The sequence below is a fragment of the Astatotilapia calliptera genome, chromosome 7 (assembly GCF_900246225.1).
Source record: "Astatotilapia calliptera chromosome 7, fAstCal1.2, whole genome shotgun sequence".
Lineage (NCBI taxonomy): Eukaryota > Metazoa > Chordata > Actinopteri > Cichliformes > Cichlidae > Astatotilapia > Astatotilapia calliptera.
Window position 1 is genome coordinate 58,879,244 of NC_039308.1, and position 18,490 is coordinate 58,897,733.

Genomic DNA, 18,490 nt, shown 5'->3' on the forward strand with positions numbered 1-18,490 from the left:
TCTTAACAACTTATCCAACTGAGTTGCAGGGAGCTGGAGCCTATCCCAGCTGACACTGAGTGAGAGATGAGCTACAGCCAGGGCAGGTCATCAGAGAGACAGACTACCACTCACACCTACACCCGCACCAATTTACTAGATACACAGGGAAATCCCTTCTCTACTCAGAAAGGCACCAGCAGAACTGTTAATTTGGGTAACACCAGGATAACAGAACTGAAATCATATCTGTTTTTCAGCTACTAAATTTTGCAGCCTGCATTCAACCAATCTACAGTGTAAATCAGGTAGCAGTACTGATTAACAAGTTACTAAACGACAGGTCCCCACTCTTACTGGCTAAGGAAAACAACAGTTGCATATTTGGAAATACGTCAAAATATCATCTGGACTGACGATGCAGGCAGATGGTAGTTAAACAAGAACACACAAAAGGGACAAAAGAGATTAATCTGCCAGGAGGCTACACAGCAGGTACTCAAAACATGATGGCCACATGTTCCACAGAGTACAAAAATGACATAAGGCATAACTGTCACTGGATATATACTCGGTAAATTGGCCAAGAAAAGAATTTGACGCTGGTGATATAAAAACAACTTGAACTTTTTTTTTTTTTTTAGCTTTTTTTCAGTTTCTGAAATTTCCACTTGAAAACAAAAATCCTATTATTTATTCAGCAACAGATTTACAACTGTAAGGTCAAAATGACAAGCCTTGGGGTTAATGGAGAAGAGACATTTTTAAACTTATAGTCTATTTTCCACATCACGAGATCAAAATTAAATTTAACAGTCCGACAAAAACTGTCATTTTTTACTTTGACTAATAAAAATTCTAAATTTGAATAATTGAGATGGCGTTTGAACAATTAGTCACTAGCACAGACTTTTTAAAAATTTCAACAGCACAAAAAAGACAGCAGGGATGAACCAGCATTGGATTTACACATAACAGACAAGTATCTTTAGTGACTTTATTTCTAGCATCCTGTCAGCAGCCTTTGAATTTCTTTAGTTAGCTTAAAGAAAAATGCTAAAAATAACAGAGTTTAACAGGTATAAAGCTGGATTTTTGCACCAACTAAGCCATCCTCAGTCAGCTGAAAACATGGTCTATCTTGGAACGGTTTGTCGTGCACAGGAAATTGAACAAGGAGAAGTGGGGCAGGCCTAAAAAGCAAAACGAAAACTTTACTAGTATGTAAAAGTTATGTCTTCAGGGTTTCAGTGGAAGGGTCGCTTTGCAAAAGCCATTTTAAAGAAAGGGAAACAGGGAGAAATGACTGAACAATGCCAAATTATACAAGAACTGGAGTGAAAATCAATGGAGTGATGAAACCAAGTTTGAAATTTTGGGTTCAATGGGTTCCATCGGTTTTGGGTGGAACACTGAAAAGTGCAATCATATGTTTAAACACCACACAGTAAAGTCTGGAATCTGCCTGATTGGCAACAGCATAATTTTTTTGCATTGATTCCAAACACACTGCCAATGCAGCAAAACTATACCATGGAGAGAAAACCGCACAATGGAACACTCCCCAGCATGTGGACCTCGACATTATTGAAGCAGTGTGGGATCATCTTAACAGAGAACAGAACAAAAGGCAGCAAACATCCAAAGAAGATGCTCTTCAAGAAGCCTGGAGAACTATTCCTGAAGACTTCTTAAGACTGCCTCAACTTCAATAAATTGCTGCACCTATTTTGTATTTTCCTAGCAAAATATAACGAAATTAGCAGTGACTCAAGACTTTTGAAGAGTACTGTAGAATGAAAAATGTCAAGGACAATGTCTTTCATGAAATATTAAGCCTACATATGTACATGTGCCAAATGTTTCCAGAAAATAACTTACTCAGACAGCAGTTCAAGACAGTAGCAGACAGGAAAAACAGGGTACCTTATAAGCCAACTACACAGGCAGACAGAAGAGGTGGAAAAAAATTCAAAAACAACAGAAAAGACAAAGAGGGCATCACAAAGTGCTAAGTCCAGCACAAAAGGATGTAAAGTGTAAGGAGGGACACCATATGCTGCTACATGCAAGCATGTGAACAGGAAAATATGCACAGAGACAATGAAAGGGCCTTCAAGATGTCTATTTCAGTTCGACCCAATAAGATGCAGCAACTATTGTTACAAACAAGAGAGCTGAAACCTCGAGCTTCCACAAGACAAATGTTTTTTCAAAGAGAAAGCATACTGCGTGTAACCCTCAAACCCAAAGGTCTATATAACAAGACTTGAGGGGTTTTTTTGTTTGTTTTTTGTTTATTTTTAAAATTATTTTCTCAACATCATAATCGTGACAGATTTCTGCATCTGACAGAAAAATGTATTCTGTGAATGGATAAAGAAATGGGATGCACTGAGAGACGTAACACAAAAATAAATGGAGAAGATGGATTAAAGCAGGTAGGCAATAGTGGGGCAGACTATTTACGTGTGTGTCTCCCTCTCTTTTGAGAGATGAATGACACCCATTAGCGGTATTGGGAATCTATCTTTTTTGCTTCTATCACAAAAATAGAATTTTTGTGAAGCTGGGTATGATGAATACCAAATGATACCTATGGTGGGAAAAAAGTACAATCTTTACAAATAATTTCCCAAACACCCCGACCGAACAAAAGGTGGTACTGACTGCTAATGCAACTGTACTATCTCCTGTTGCCAAAATACAGTTAGAGATTAAATGTTTGCCAAAGACTGAACAGTACTTTTATGTAATGACGGACTTGCTTAGAATAAATTGCAAGCTGAATGACTAAAATCCATTAATTTTCTTCCTTAATTTCCATAATTGTCTTCCATAATTTTAACACCACTCTTTATTTTACTCCATCACCTAACCAGACCTGAAGAAGAAATTCTCAAAACACAGTTCACATGCAAGAATAGTACCAGAAATAATACCCCTACTTCAGATTAATTAGGCTGAAAAAATACTGGGAACTCAACATAATAGGTCAGAGATTGAGAAAGGAATTGTGAAGGAACTATTAACTATTTTATACTCTGGCTTTACTGCATATTGGGCTGTGCTCCACCCTAATTTCTCGCAGAAAAGGGAAAATGTTGCCCAGCATGATCTTTGCATGGTGCTTCATTCTCCTGATCTAGGCTTGAAACACAGCAGGAGATGTGTAATCCTACTTCAGGCAGACTATTCTAGTGTAATCTCCTGCTTACTCAGAGTACACACGAGTCACTTTTGACTGCTCCATAAAAGATTCAAACTGTCAGAATCTGGCCATCTGTCAGCTGCCTCTATGTTTGTCTGTCAGACTTCAGGCAAACTCTCTGTTTGTCTTTCCCTCTATCACTGTGTCATCCCATATGTGTTCTTGCTTTCTTATCCATATACTGGACTAAATGTGACTGAAACTGAAACTAATAATTCGTGGAGCATCTTAACGTTACATAACCACATTAAGGCAATTCCCCGGGCAATGGGATTAGGAATCATGAACATGAGTGCATGTTTGAGTGTGTAACTGTGTAAGCTTGTAAAACCATGCCCAGGTGTGTGTGTGTATATTCTTTCATGTAACTGCAAATACTTATTCTATATTATACATATTTGCATGCTGAGAGTTTTGAGTTTGAGCTTGCTTGAAAACATTTTTGTCCACACAGGGCTATTCTATAGCACCTTTGGGGAATTCTCTACTTTCTTTTCAGCTGCCTTCCTTTTATTTCCTGCCTTTATTCCTGGCATTCGGTGCTGGAGCCTCACTAAGATACAATGGGTCATTTCAGCCAAGTATCCAACGACAATGAGGTAATCAACAACAACAAACAGAGCACCAGCCTCTTGCCTTCGCCATCAATGTCTGCAGAATGAATAGAAACGGGACACTCAGCCTAACTTCTTGCAAAAAGCTTAGTAACTGAGCACAAGTATGTAGCGAATGGCTGCCAGGGTATAATCTGTGTTTTGCTTTACAATTAATAGACAATATCTCGAGTATTAATGTGAAACAGAAGGTGAATGGCTAGATAAGTTGATAAGTGTTGACTCAGAGTCATGTGTTATTCCAGAGGAAAGTCACTTCATTTGTCTAATAGTGTGATCTTATATGTGCTACTGACATATATATATATATATATATATATATATATATATATATATATATATATATATATACATATATATATACATATACATATACATATATACATATACATATACATATATATATATATATACACGGAGCGAGAGAGAGAGAGAGAGAGAGAGAGAGAGAGAGAGAGAGAGAGAGAGAGAGAGAGAGAGAGAGCAGCAATAGCTGCAGACATATAACATGGGGTCAAGATATGTTGAGCTGAACATTTTATTTTACAGCCAATCAAACAGTAAAATGCTATTTCTCTGCAGTTAAGTGCAGTTCCAGGCAATCAAATTGAAGATCCCCGTTAACCTCAAAGAACTGGCACCTTGACACTTCAGTGACAGATGTTCCACTGCACTGCATTACTCAATGTTGTTGAATCTACATGAATGAGATAGCTTGAAAACTGAATGACAGAACTAATTTACTATGTGCCCATTTGTCCTGTTTCACACCACCCTCTGCAGCAATCACATACAGATATGGACACACTTGTGAAGGCGATCAAATGGTTTCAACAGTCTGATGGTTCTGCTTTTATTTTCAGTGGCTGCAATACTACACAGGTACAGGCTACACATTCAGAGAAACTGCAGCTTCATTAGTGGAGGAACAGTGTATGATTGGACCTGTTATACTCTCTGGGCACAGAGCAAACACAGTGGGAAGACGACATGATGAGGTAAAGTTTTACTGTTTAGGTATAACTGTCATGATTCTCTACCTCGTGCCTTCTTGGGCATTTGCAATCACCTCACAGCCTCCGTTACCCCTGATGCCTTTTCCGTTCCTCCCCCTTCCCTCAGACCCCCATTCTCACCCTAAGTGGCCAGTTGTCAAAGTCAGCTGAAGCCCAGTTAATGAAGAGGTAGATTTATTAGCGAGGCAACAGTGGAAAAGGTGGGGAGGGGAGGAGTGGAACCCCCAGAAGCCAGCAAGCAAACACAGCTACTAAGTGTGCATACCAAAAAAAACCAAAACCGAAAACAAGGGAAAAGAAGAGCATGGGTGATAACGATAAAGAGAAGCTGACGGAAAAGACGAAAAATTAAAAGCTGACGATGTTTAAAAGGACAGATAATACATAAAGCCAGCAGTAGAGAGGTAGAAAGCACCTATTCAAAGAGGAAGGGGGAGAGGCAGATTACCTCTCTTTTATACTCTGGCTACAGAATGAGCTCTTACCGTCTGCTGCAAGTCTGGGATTCCAATGCGGATGACCACCGTGTTGCCTGTTGGCTCCTCCATGGGTGCTCTTGCACTGTTGCTACGCTCTGCACTGGGACGGAAAGCCGGAACACCGTGAGGAACGGGAACGCCACTGTCCTCTTCCCGGGAGCTGCTGCTGTCAGTGCTGGCCCCCTGGCTGCCGTTTGCTGCGTGTGTGTGAGGGTGTGTGATTGTGTGTGAGTGTGTGTGTGTGTGCTGCTGCTGGTCCTGCCGTGGAGGGCTCGGTGGCTCATGTTTGCCGGCTGCCGGACGCAGAGGCATGCTCCGTGTTAGAGGCTCGGTCTATCCGTCTCTCTCTCTCTCTCTCTCTCTCTCTCTCGTTCGCTCTTGCTCTCTCTCGCTCTCTCAACACACATTCAAGCACACACACTCATACAGTCAAACACACACGCAACACAAGCACACGCATACACCGATGGCTCTCGCTCACACTACACGCACGCACCGTTTGCAGCATGCATCACTCGCCTGGGAGAGAAAAAAAGGGAGGGAGAGAGAGGAGGGTAGCAAAGGGGGAATGGGCAAAGTGGAGGGGGTAATAGGAGATTACAGAGGGTTGGAGGGTAAAAACACAAAGATAAGTACCCAAGGCAACTTGAAACTAACACTCAAATTAATAATGCAGGGCAACTTTGAAGAAATAACATTCACAGAATAGTGCAAAATCTCTTGTCTGCAACTTACACACAGGATCACCCTAATGCTACTAGCAAAAGCTGAAAACGAATAATGGAGGGACAGCATGAATAAACAATTAGATAAAACATTTTCGGATCATTCGCATTAACTATAGGCGTGTTTGGATAGCGTTAATGACAGCACCACTGCCAATTAATTCGTATAATGACCTCTGCACCCATTGATGTTGCAATATTCATAATGTGACACAGCTGTTGTCACACACTGTTGATCTTGCTGTAGAGTACTAACACTATGGTAATATTAGGACAGCGTGTGTGCGTGTGCGTGTGTGCGTGTATGCTGGCAACGGGAGGGGGATGTTTGTTCAGATCAATGCGGGGCAGGATTTGGCCTTCATGCTTCACTTTATCTATGGGGGGTGTCAGTGATCAAAAGCCTCCCTGGTAAACAGCAACACACAAACAGAACAAACTGCCTTTAATGTTGATGAGGTTTTCGTGGGAGTTTTTCCTCATTGAGGGCTATTTTCATACAGGTCCTAAGGCCAAAACAAATAAACATCAATCTGACCTTGATTTCCATCTAAATGCTTTGTTAAGCAGGGATCCCGAGCGTTTCAAAGTTTGCCATTGTATATGAACAAAGATGCATTATTATTACACTGACCAACATCAACTTGCGTGGCCCCTGTTCTCACATTCAATTGAATTCAAAACTCCAGATAACAGCAGAAATGCTTATCTGCTGAGATTAGTAATTGGACTCTGTGAGCTGTGCTTGAATATAGTCAGTTATTCACACCACAATTTAAACAAGTGATCTCCTCATGGGAAAAAAAATGTGCTGTGAAACATTTGCAGCAGGTCTGTAAATTATTAACCGTGATGTTAAGTCAGTGCTATGCCCCATTGTGTTCTCACTGACATCCTAGTTCAAGCTGACCAGACGGCCCCAAGACAACATTTTCTTATTAGGTGGAATTTAAAGAGAGCGCTTGAATGAGAAAGTGATGAAAGCAAGCGGATAACGCGAGCAACTGAGTACGTGTGCATATATGCAATAGTTTGCAAAGGTTTTAGGCATTAGTGGATTGAGTTGTTATCCGTCAAAGGATGTCCATCAAACAGACACCAGATTCTACAGTATAGTAACAACTCTAAACATGTATCCAGCACCATCACATCACATTGAAGCATATGAGATAGAGAACAATCTCAAGACAGTGTAAACACACAGTAAAAACTGTAGCAAGTTTCTTAGCAATGACTAGGGCAGCATACTTGCTGAAGAGCTTGAAAAACTGTACACTTGATATACATTGTATGACCAAACCCTAGAGGATTTCTGTTTACAGCACAAATACTGAATAAACACCACCTTGAAGGCATCCTTCATTTATTTTTAGCAATAAAACTTTTTGGTCTATATATATATATATATATATATATATATATATATATATATATATATATATATCCCCACGCAGGGGTAGCTCGTTAACAGAGATTTACCGTGTTGTGGCGTTAACGTCATTTCAACGAGATTAACGCTGACAGCACTAGTGGGAACACAAGGAATATGACTGCACATTTACGCCGACATCATCCTAGTGCAAAGACAAGTGGAAGCAGACAAAAACAACAAGCATGCATGCTACAAACTTTACCTGAGTCATTTAGACAGCCGTTAGCACATGATTCTCCTTATGGGGACCTGATATGTTTAATATTGTGGCGAGCTCAGACAAGGAGGAGACGGAGGTATCGTTTGGTCTTGCTTCCCGTGAGCTAGCCAGGGAGCACAGCCGTTTATTGACATCTGCAGAAGAACACTGCCGCTAGCTAACTGCTCAGCGCGGCAACCGCACAGCAACAACAACACACAGAGCGCCCTCTGACCCCGGAAGGACACACCATCGCAGCGAGAGGGCGTGACCCGTCACTATGGCAACATAAACAAAACATAACTGTACAAACAGAACCCCGAACAGCCCTGACCCGCTACATAGCCCCCACCTAAGGGGTCAGTCGTCCCCGACGACCCCATTACCCCACACAAAGTCCTGCAAATGTCCAGGTGCCTTCTTTTGGCGCACCGGCCGGTCACGACCGGCGAGGGAAAAGTCACTCGGGTCAGAACATGGGGTACCACCATCATCCCACTTCTGACACCAATGTGGCGAGCTCAGACAGCGAGGAGACGGAGGTGTCGTTTGGTCTTGCTTCCCGTGAGCTAGCCAGGGAGCACAGCCGTTTATTGACATCTGCAGAAGAACGCTGCCGCTAGCTAACTGCTCAGCCCGGCAACCGCACGGCAACAACAACAACACAGGGCGCCCTCTGACCCCGGAAGGACAACGTCGCAGAGAGAGGGCGTCACCCGTCACCCGTCACTATGGCAACATAAACAAAACATAACTGTACAAACAGAACCCCGAACAGCCCTGACCCGCTACAATATGCTGCTGAGAATATAGCCCAGAAGAGGCGTATAGTATAGCTTTTATTTTGGAAAGAGCCATTTCTCTGTAATAAACTCTCTTTTCCAAAGATGAGTGATTCCTCAATCAGATACAGGTGTTACCGCGCCAGATCCGCGGCCCCGAACCATAGTAAGGAAACCTCTGGCAGTTACTTGAAGGTTCCGTAACTGACTCGTAGCCGGCAACAGCTTACTATACAGGTCAACTCCGCTAGCAAAAAGATCGAAGGAGGCGTAGGAAACTGCTTCACTGAACTTTATTTCTTTTCTAAGGCACGAACACCGTGTACAGTGGGCTGAAACAGTTTACTCACAGCGAGCATCGCCGACACAACTCTGGCTGTCGAGGGAGTTATTATATTCCTTTTATTTATTTTCTTTTCGTCTCTTCTGTAGCTAACCGTTACTTTTTCCCCTTCTCCGCTCTCTCTCTTCACACACACACCAGGCAATCCCGCTACACACATCCCGAATACATTTCCCATCAGGCTTCATCCTTAAAGGGCCATGCCTGTAACACAGGGCTTGCAAAATCGCTAGCCCGACGGGTTAGCGATTTTTCCAGCCGGGCTACCAAAATCTATCTCTGCCCTGCCCGTCGGGCTATTGTAGGAAGGAAAAATATATGTCAATGCTTTTGCATTCTTTCGGAAATGTAGCTGGGTAATTATGTCATTGGCATCGGTGAGCCACTGTCAATATGTGACATATTGAAATCGCGTTTGAATTTGCGCTTGTTTTTTGCTTTCACTTTGCAAACGTCCAGGTGCCTTCTTTTGCACCGCCGGTCATGACCGGCGGGGGAAAAGTCACTCGGGTCAGAACATGGGGTGCCACCATCATCCCACTTCTGACACCAATGTGGCGAGCTCAGACAACGAGGAGACGGAGGTATCGTTTGGTCTTGCTTCCCGTGAGCTAGCCAGGGAGCACAGCCGTTTATTGACATCTGCAGAAGAACACTGCCGCTAGCTAACTGCTCAGCGCGGCAACCGCACAGCAACAACAACAACAACACAGGGCGCCCTCTGACCCCGGAAAGACACAACGTCGCAGCGTCACTATGGCAACATAAACAAAACATAACTGTACAAACAGAACCCCGAATAGCCCTGACCCGCTACATAGCCCCCCACCTAAGGGGTCAGTCGTCCCCAACGACCCCATTGCCCCACACAAAGTCCTGCAAATGTCCAGGTGCCTTCTTTTGGTGTATATATATATATATATATACACATACACTGAAAAAAATGCAATAGGGTGGTTGTTGAATTTGCATAGAATTACTTCATATATCCAGCATGACTAATTTAAATTTCACATCTAAACATATTTTTGTCTTTTAATTTTCACATATTCTTTAAGAATATTCATTCTTTTAGAACAAATCATGTTGAAAAGAAACAAGTTAGTCGTGTTTTATCCTCAAGCTCCGCCCCCTGGAAAGGAAAAATCGGCTGCGCTGTCCGCCATTTTTGTCTCTCGCTTTGGAAAATCTACTACCATCTGGAGTTTTACACTTGAAGGTAAATAAGATTTTAAAGCTAACACACCAGTGAGAACGAGTGTAGACCCTTTATATATGTGGACTTTTACTGGGTGTTGTTATTTTACAGGTATGTGGGCTGTTTATCGAAAACCATGAGAGGCCAATGTTAGCTAGCTCCAGTTAGCTAATGGTAACCGAAATTATGCGATAAGCAAATTAGTAATTAACATATATAATGTGAGTTAATATTGTTTCTATATTCTTTCAGTCTAAATTAACAGACTATTACAAACTTGCATCGGTGTCTGTAGTAAGTGGTGGTACCTGCAGTGTCTTAACCATTAAACAAGCTAATGTAGGGCCGGGATATGACTAGTTTGTTGAAACATGTCTGCTGCCAATGTGACTGCTCACACACGGTAACATTACCAGCACATAGCCACAGCCGCTATAAACATGCTGAAAGGTCAATCTAGCTTCTGTAGTCAGCAGCTGGAAGACTCAACACAGACCCAAGATTCAGTGTAACGGTTATCTAAATGTTGTGTGTCCTGTTTGTAAGCCCAGAAAAAGAAATTAAATAAAATGACGACCTTGAGCTTCAAGCTAATGTAAGCGTAATGCTATAGCATAAAGCGACTAATGCAATGATGAGGTTGTTAAATTAGTAAAAATACAGTAAATATATCCAACATGAATCATTTATATTTTTGGTCTAAACATAATTAAGTCTCACGCCTTTCACTTGTTTTAGAAGGATGTTCAGTCTTTTAAAACCAGTCATATCAAAATAACAGAAAATAGTTATGTTTTCTGTTGAAACTCCACCCCCCAGGGTGTGTTCTACGAGGGAAAATTCACTGTGGCGGTCCGCCATTTTTTGTCTTCGCTTCGTTTACGTTTGGTGCTGAGCTTTACTTTGTCAAGGTAAACTGAAAACTACATGTTTGAGAGGAAACGAAGAGAACATCCATTAGATGGGGAAGTTTTTCTCATGAATTGCTGTTGAGCAACATAATGTAAAAAACAAGTCATTCCTTAAGTTAACTAACGATAATGCTAGCTTAAGCTGCGGGACAATATTATGTGCATTAGCTTTTTTTCAGTGTGTGCCCAGTCACATCCGCTTGTTTTTTCTCAGTGAATACAGACTAACAAACTTGTGTCCATTTAGTTAACTGGTTGTACCTAAAATGTTTTAGTTATACAGTTAAATAAGCTAGTTTGCCATGGGGTGGGCTCTGTGTGTGTTGGGGGGGGGTGTCTTCACTAAAGTCGGTTTATTTAGGGCATGACACCTATGCAGTACTCATTAGGAGAGGAAGTGCATGACGTGGGGCTTTATTTCATGTTCTGGGGCAGTGAATGTAATCTACTGATAACATGTTAAAGACACACAAAAACCCAACAAATTATTTTAACTGATTTATAGAGAGACTGAGAGGAGGGCTTAAAGAGATAAAAATAATGACAGTATAAATATGTTAAATTTATTTTTTCTGTATCGATATATGGTGCTTATCCCTGCTGAAGGGCAGATTGGTGTTGCTTCAGAACAATTCTCTAGCGCTGTTATGTAGAGGTGTTACTATTAAGGTTTTAATAACATTATTTTATTTACTAGTGAAGATTTGCATATGTTATCTCACATTCTGTAAGGTAAATTTTCTGGAAAGGTCAAATTAACTAATTTAACTAAGTATTAATGAAAGACCTTGATGTGTATATGACAATAATAGATGTAGTTTCTGGGTCATTTGGCAGAACTGCAAAATGGCCAGAAGGAGGCAACTGCTGTGGTTGCAAACAGGCTTTGGGTGGTTTGGAAGTAAGGGCAACTATGGAACTGCTCAGCAACATGGGACCCATAGCTAATAAATAGTAATATAACTTTGTGTGGATGTAACCTTGTGAGATTTGAGATTTTGACAGCATTTTTATGTGACAACTTCTCTTTTTAGATAAATGCAGAGTTTAAGCGCATTACCACCATGCCACTGCAGTCCAGATTACTCTCGCAGATAGATGTGCTATCTGACAAACTAATAAAGGTCTTCAAAAGGCGAGGAGGACAAATAGGAAGAAGACTTCAGAACATTCTGGAGCCCACGGCCCAGGTAAGAAAAAAATTAATTTGTGTATACACTTTAGGGAAAATAATAATTTTAACAAAATGCTGCTTGTCACTCTATGCCAGGAGTATGTTGAAAATCACCTGGGATTTTCACAATTTACCATGGGTGCGTTTTTTTTTCTTTTTCTTTTACCTGCATTTTTCTATGTGTGGAGTTGATAGTTGAACACCTCTCTGTGCTCTGACAGTATTCTGCTTCTTTGCATGGAGATTTCACTTCATTACCTTTTTAAGCATTCTGAGGACTCAAATCACATGCTGTAATGAATCCATTTTTGTTCACCTAATGTGTTAATGTTAATTAATTTGTGTATACACTTTAGGGAAAATAATATTTTTGGAATAGTGACACAGATTAAAATAAGATTTGGTATAATGTTCTTTGACCAGTGTTCTGTTTAATTAAATTTTGGAATTCTGCATTTTCTAGGCCAAAGATGAAGCCATTATCCAACGATCTAATAAGGAAACAACCATGGGAATTTACATCATAAAGTCAAGAGATGCCAATGGCAGCCCTGAGGACATCGGGATAGTCCTTGAAGGCCAGAGAGTCTGGCAGGATTTGGATAACTATACCCTAGCAGCTGCAATGCTGTTTGGACTAATGTACACTTTGAACCTCACCTACCCACTGGAAAAGTATACCTTTGAGGTATTATAGAAACTGGTTATGGAGCTCAAAAGAAACAGCCTTTCAAAGAAGGCCCAGGTTTTCAGGACCAGACTGTACAATTGAACAGTTTTCCAGTTATGATGTGGGAACAACATGTTTACCTCTTCAAATATGTACCATCCTTTCTTTTAAGCCAGCACTGGTAAAGTTGCAGGACATAGTGAAACTTATTTTTCTGGCACTTTTCAACTTGGGGCCTTTATTACTGCAGTTTTCACTTTTCAAGCCATGACTCTTTTAAAAAAAAATTCAAACTTTGAATGTCCATTTTTCTCAATGGAAATGGTGCCTTGCACCAATTTCACCAGTTTGCAATTTTTTCCCCAAGGTGCACCACTACAAACAGATTGCATTGTCTAGTATTAGTGATTGTGATGTTTAGTGATAGAAGCAAGCCAATACTAATCAGTTTAGGTCTCTTGGTTGTGTGCCTGTGGGTTATAATGTTATTTTAAGTCTCTTCTTTGTGTCATTTTAATATTTACACCCCTGTTGCCATATTACCTTATGGCTCTTACATTTAAAAAACTATTTTTTACATAAGCGCGATGTCATAAGGCCCCACAATGTTGAATTCAGGTTACAGCAGATAACTTTGAGGAATGTTGTGGAATGTTTTTCAAGAGATGCATTGTACAAATATGACTCATGTATATTTTGGAAGCCTGAATTGAAAGTCCATTGTTACAACTGTGTAGTATTTTCAAAAATACAGGTCATTGTTCAAAAATGTTTTGCTTATTTCTTTGATTGAAGAGAAAGTGTACAGTACATACAATAGGATCAGCCTTAATTTAGTTTTATTTATTGAACACTCAATTATATACTATATTATATTATATATTATATATTAGAAATTTGTTATAAAATAAAATAAGCTTACCATAAAATAATCTTGTCAATATAACACATAGTAGTCCAATACAATTAACACAAAAAGTTCATGTCTGATAAACAAGTGGTTTCTATAAATATTTGACCGGAATGAAAAACATAACAACAACATAAAAAAGTCATGTTTGTGTTACCAGAAAAATGTGTGCAGGTATAACATAAAAAACTAAGGTTAACCAAACATAACTTAATTTCGTGCAACCGATTACAATAATTTTTTTACGTTTATACCACTGATTATTTTTTTCAGTGTACATATATATATATACATACATACATATATACATATATATATACACACACACACACATATATATATATATATGTATGTATGTATTATTTTTTATTTTATAATCTTAGTACTGACCTGCTAATTTAATTATGAGAAAGAGAAGCGCAAGATTAAATTCCATGAGAACAAATAAGATCTACCAGTCGTTAGATATTTTGATCTTTATCCTAAAAACATGGAAGATTCTGATTTTGAGATCCATAAATGCAAATAAAAAGCTAAATGCTATTAGTTAACAAATCTTCTTGAAGGGAGACATGAGTGGGACAGAGAAGGAAGGGAATATAGTTACAATCTTTGAAAGCTTCAGTGTATCTCACGGGATTTTCTACGATGGGGAGTTTTAGCACACACACTGCATCACGACATCAGAAAAGCCTTTGATTCCTGTCGAGAACTTCTCAGCATAAATAGTTTAGAAGTCAATCATGCTGCTATCTTACAGGTTCAACAATATTCAGCACTCAACAGTGCAAGGGCTTCATTCTGTGCTGCTTGGGAAAAGTAAGCATCAGGCTGCATATGAGCCTCACAACTGATAACGTGCTAATTTGGAGGCATATATTTGCTTTCAGTTAAGAGAAAATCAAATATTAGCAGGTCTAGGTAAATAAAATAAACCCATTTGCAAGGTTAGATGAAAACAAGGACATATTCTAAAATCGTTCCCATACTGCAAACTCTAACACCTCTGTCAGCAGATCTGAGTTAGGGCATGCCTGCACTTGCCTGTTTTCACAGTAAGCACATATCAGGAAGTCATCCACTTCAGACACGCGGTCATCACTAGAAATACTTTGATTTTGCTCCCTGGGCTGAGCCTGAGCGGGACACATGTCCTAGCTGTGAATTACTTGCCCTACTCTCACAAAGACGACAATTAGTCATTAAACAGATTTTGTACTAGGGTTAGTCATCTCCAGGTAATGTAGAGTAAAGTTCATCTTCAATAGCTTAAATCACATACCGGTATCTATGTAATAACAGAGGGGTTACCCAGCACCAAGCACTACAGAGGCTTAGATGCAAATCCGCTGCCAATGCTGGACACTTCACAGTATGTAATCCCATTTGCTCCAAAGAAAGAGTATGGCAGGTTGTCCTAATGCATTACAGCATCAAGCAGGTCACTCCAGCTTTGTGTAACTTTTGCCTGCCAGGTCTTATGGGTACAGAAAATTGATAGCATTAAACCTTGCTGCTCAGCTGTGTGTTATTGGTTGTTATTAGTATTGGTTAAAATGGGTTTTACAGGCTTAAAACTACATTAGGACATTTCAGAGTACAACACTGTTTGGAATCCAACACTTTTGAATTTTTCAAAATGACTGATATCCAGAATAATCGAATTTAATAGACGTGAAATAGCAATAGATCCCACATTAAGTCTGTGAATGTGACAAAGAGCCCTAAGTTGGCTTGCCAATAAGCAACGATTCCCCAAAGATATCTGGGGAAGAGCCAGGCAGACATTTCATCCTACTTGCATCATGCAAGGATAAATTGTGTTGGCAACAGCGCTTGAAGAGATCTACATACCAGGAATAAGTTATCTAGTAGAATAAACGGCAAGAAAAAAAAAAAAGGAACAAATAATTGTGGTTAAATCATTAACCAGAATAAAACTCTTCTTAAACTTTTGACTTGATTTACAAATGGAATTTGATTTAATTGCTACACCTACTTCAGTGCTCTCACAGAACTTATTCTGAACATCGCTCCTCACACATCAGTGGTAGCATTATGGAACATCACATTTGATCCTGCTAATTAAAGATCTATCAGGCTCACTTACTATCAATCTTATTAACTGTATTTTTCAATCTTTTAAGTCTCCTTAGTCAGAATTTCAATCCGATATTTCAGAAGTGATCAGTTTTTGGTCAAGCTTGAGTTTCTAACCATTTGCACCGAGGTTGCAAAAAAACCCGTTTTTCTCTGCTAACTTTACGAGAAATTACTTTTGCAAATATGCAATGCAAAATAAGCTTCCAGTCCTGATGGATTTCCTGTCAAATTCTAGAAGAAATTTCATGATAAATTAGCTCCTCTATTATTTGTGGTATATAATAATTCCTCGGAACAAGGTTCTTTGCCACCCTCCATGAACCAAGCTGTTAGCTTTTGAGAAAGAATAATATTATGCAGTTCTTACAGACCACTCTCCTTAATAGGGTGTTAGCACTTTGGTTGGATAACAGGGATTTTTTAATGGCTGCCACCTTTTCACCAATATGCACACTCTTTTAACTCTTTTACTCTTTCAAATTACTCTTACTATTATTTAAAAATGCTACTCTAAAACCAGAAGACTAGATTTGATAGAGCAGAATGAAATTACCTGTTTGCTCTACTATGTAGATTTGATCTTAGTGAGAAGTTAATTTCTTAGATTTCATTACTGAAAAAGCTACATTCAGAGGACCAGAATCAACTTTTGGATTATTTCCTTACCTTGATGATTGAGCATGCATCAAGACTTCTTAAGTAAAGCTTTTATTACTTTATGCATCTCCATGAACAAATGCACTAATGCTGTACAACTATTTACTGTGTACTATCTCATTGACTACCCAAAGCTGCCCTTTATCTCCACTGTTATTGGCTCTTGCAGCAGAACTGCAGGCCATCTTACTGAGGTCTTCACCTTTGTTCATACCACCCCAGGAAAATTACCTGTCCTTGACAGATTGGGTTCTTTCTATAAGATATTAATTGATATATATCTTATCTTATTCTATCTAGTAAGGTAAATGTTTTCATAAATGTTCAGTAAACGTTTCAGTAAATGTAACCCGAACCTTAACTTCTCTAATGTCCTTTAATTATTTTTCCTCTGATCACTAAGACTAAATCTGACCTACAAAGACAGCGTAATCTACCATTGTCTTCTTCTTAGCCTTAGAATTAATCAAGGCTGTTTTTAATGTTTTCATTTTATCGAAACAATTCTTCAAGTCAATTGATCAAAGCATTGCTTCTTTCCTGTGGCGTGGGAAAAGAAACTAGGATTCACAAATCTTTAGTCCAGAGGTGTAAAGTCGGTGGGAAACTTGCATTACCAAACCCACCATTACACTACTGGTCTGCACATATCCATAAGCTGACATTTTGATTTAGGTCCTCGGCCGTCCCCTGTTGCAGAATGGAAAAATCCTGCATTACCTCTTCCCTTACAGCATTGCTCACTTTTCCTTTCCCAACCAACCTCTCTGGTTTTACAGATAAACCAGTGGTAATAGCAATCATAGGTTTAGGCAATATTTTAAATTCTTCTCAGCTTCCTCTTTAACTCTTTCACGCATAGTGGTCACTACAGTGGACAGCTATTTAAAGCTATTTGTGTCAGTGTTGATGGTATACTTGCACATAAACCACTACATTGGACACTGATGTGTCACTCCATACCCTGCCACCCACTGGTCCTTTAATGTTACTATAGATGTATAATGTGTTTCATTGCAAAGTGCTTCATACAACCTCAATCAGGATTTTTTCAGTATTCAGTATTTTTATTCATCCTTTCATGCCTAAAGATGAATAAAAAAGACTTCAGAAAAAATCCTGATTGAGGTTGTCATAATTCATGCATGAAAAGGTTAAAACCAGTAAACCATTTATTTCGCCCGTCGCTGACAGATGTCACCTTATCCATATGGCATAGTAAAGGCCCTAATCACGTTTGCGACATACTGTATAAAAACAATGTTTTTCAAGTCAAATAATGTGTAAAAATCACCTTTTCTTGTTTTCTTTTTTTATTATTATTATTATTCCATTTTGTTGGAAACTTGTGCTTTCTACATTTGTTGTTCACATTTACTTAATAAAAACAATTAAGACTGAAAAATAAAAGAATATGTTCCAGCTTTTTTTACAGCCTTGTACAGTCAATCACCCTACAATATTTTAGATATTTGCATATGTTTTTAAAGGGTACCTTTGTGACTATTGTGAAAATAGCTGGTGAACTAAAATCACTGAGGACAGAAAACATTTCTGCAACTACTTTGATTCCAAACTTGGTACCTGCTTGAGTACCAAGAAAAGTACCAAATCAACCAACCAGCCTTCTAAATGTGAGGATGCACTGGGTTTTGTTTGTTTTCCTTTGGTTATCACTAACAATAAAATGCTTTTGGTTTTAGACATCTTACCAGACAAAACAAGCAATTTCCTTGTTTTCATGGAAATTCTCGTATTTATTAAATACAACTTGACCCTAAATATGAAACCAAGTTAATTAACAAACAAACTGTGGCTTAATTAAAATACAATTAAAAACTTACTGCACTGTAAAGTCTTTGCAGATACAAGCTTTCATATATGTTTAACCCCATGCTATGCTACTGATAAAAGCACATATTCAGTGAGTACTTGGCAATGATTCAACTACTTAATGAAATAGCTGGACCTTGACTTTAGCTTGCAAAAAAATGACATTGGCTTATCAACAGCTGAATATTCTATATTATCAGTTGTAACCTTACTCTGTATTTGAACAGAAACTAAATGCTGTGCTAACCCCCTTA

At 39.2% G+C, this 18,490-nt stretch overlaps 1 protein-coding gene across 9 annotated transcripts in view; it reads right to left on the reverse strand.

Moving 5' to 3' along the window:
• shank3a (SH3 and multiple ankyrin repeat domains 3a) overlaps positions 1-5,683 on the reverse strand; it is a 165,340-nt gene extending 159,657 nt beyond the window's left edge. For all 9 annotated transcript variants that reach the window (XR_003272963.1, XR_003272964.1, XM_026176172.1 and 6 more), the window contains exon 1: positions 5,306-5,683. Coding sequence is in view for 7 of the 9 variants with exons in the window: in XM_026176172.1 (XP_026031957.1) it covers positions 5,306-5,611 (306 nt within the window). In the remaining 2 variants the exon portion in view is untranslated. The remainder of the gene's footprint in view (positions 1-5,305) is intronic.
• Between the last annotated feature and the right edge of the window lie 12,807 nt (positions 5,684-18,490).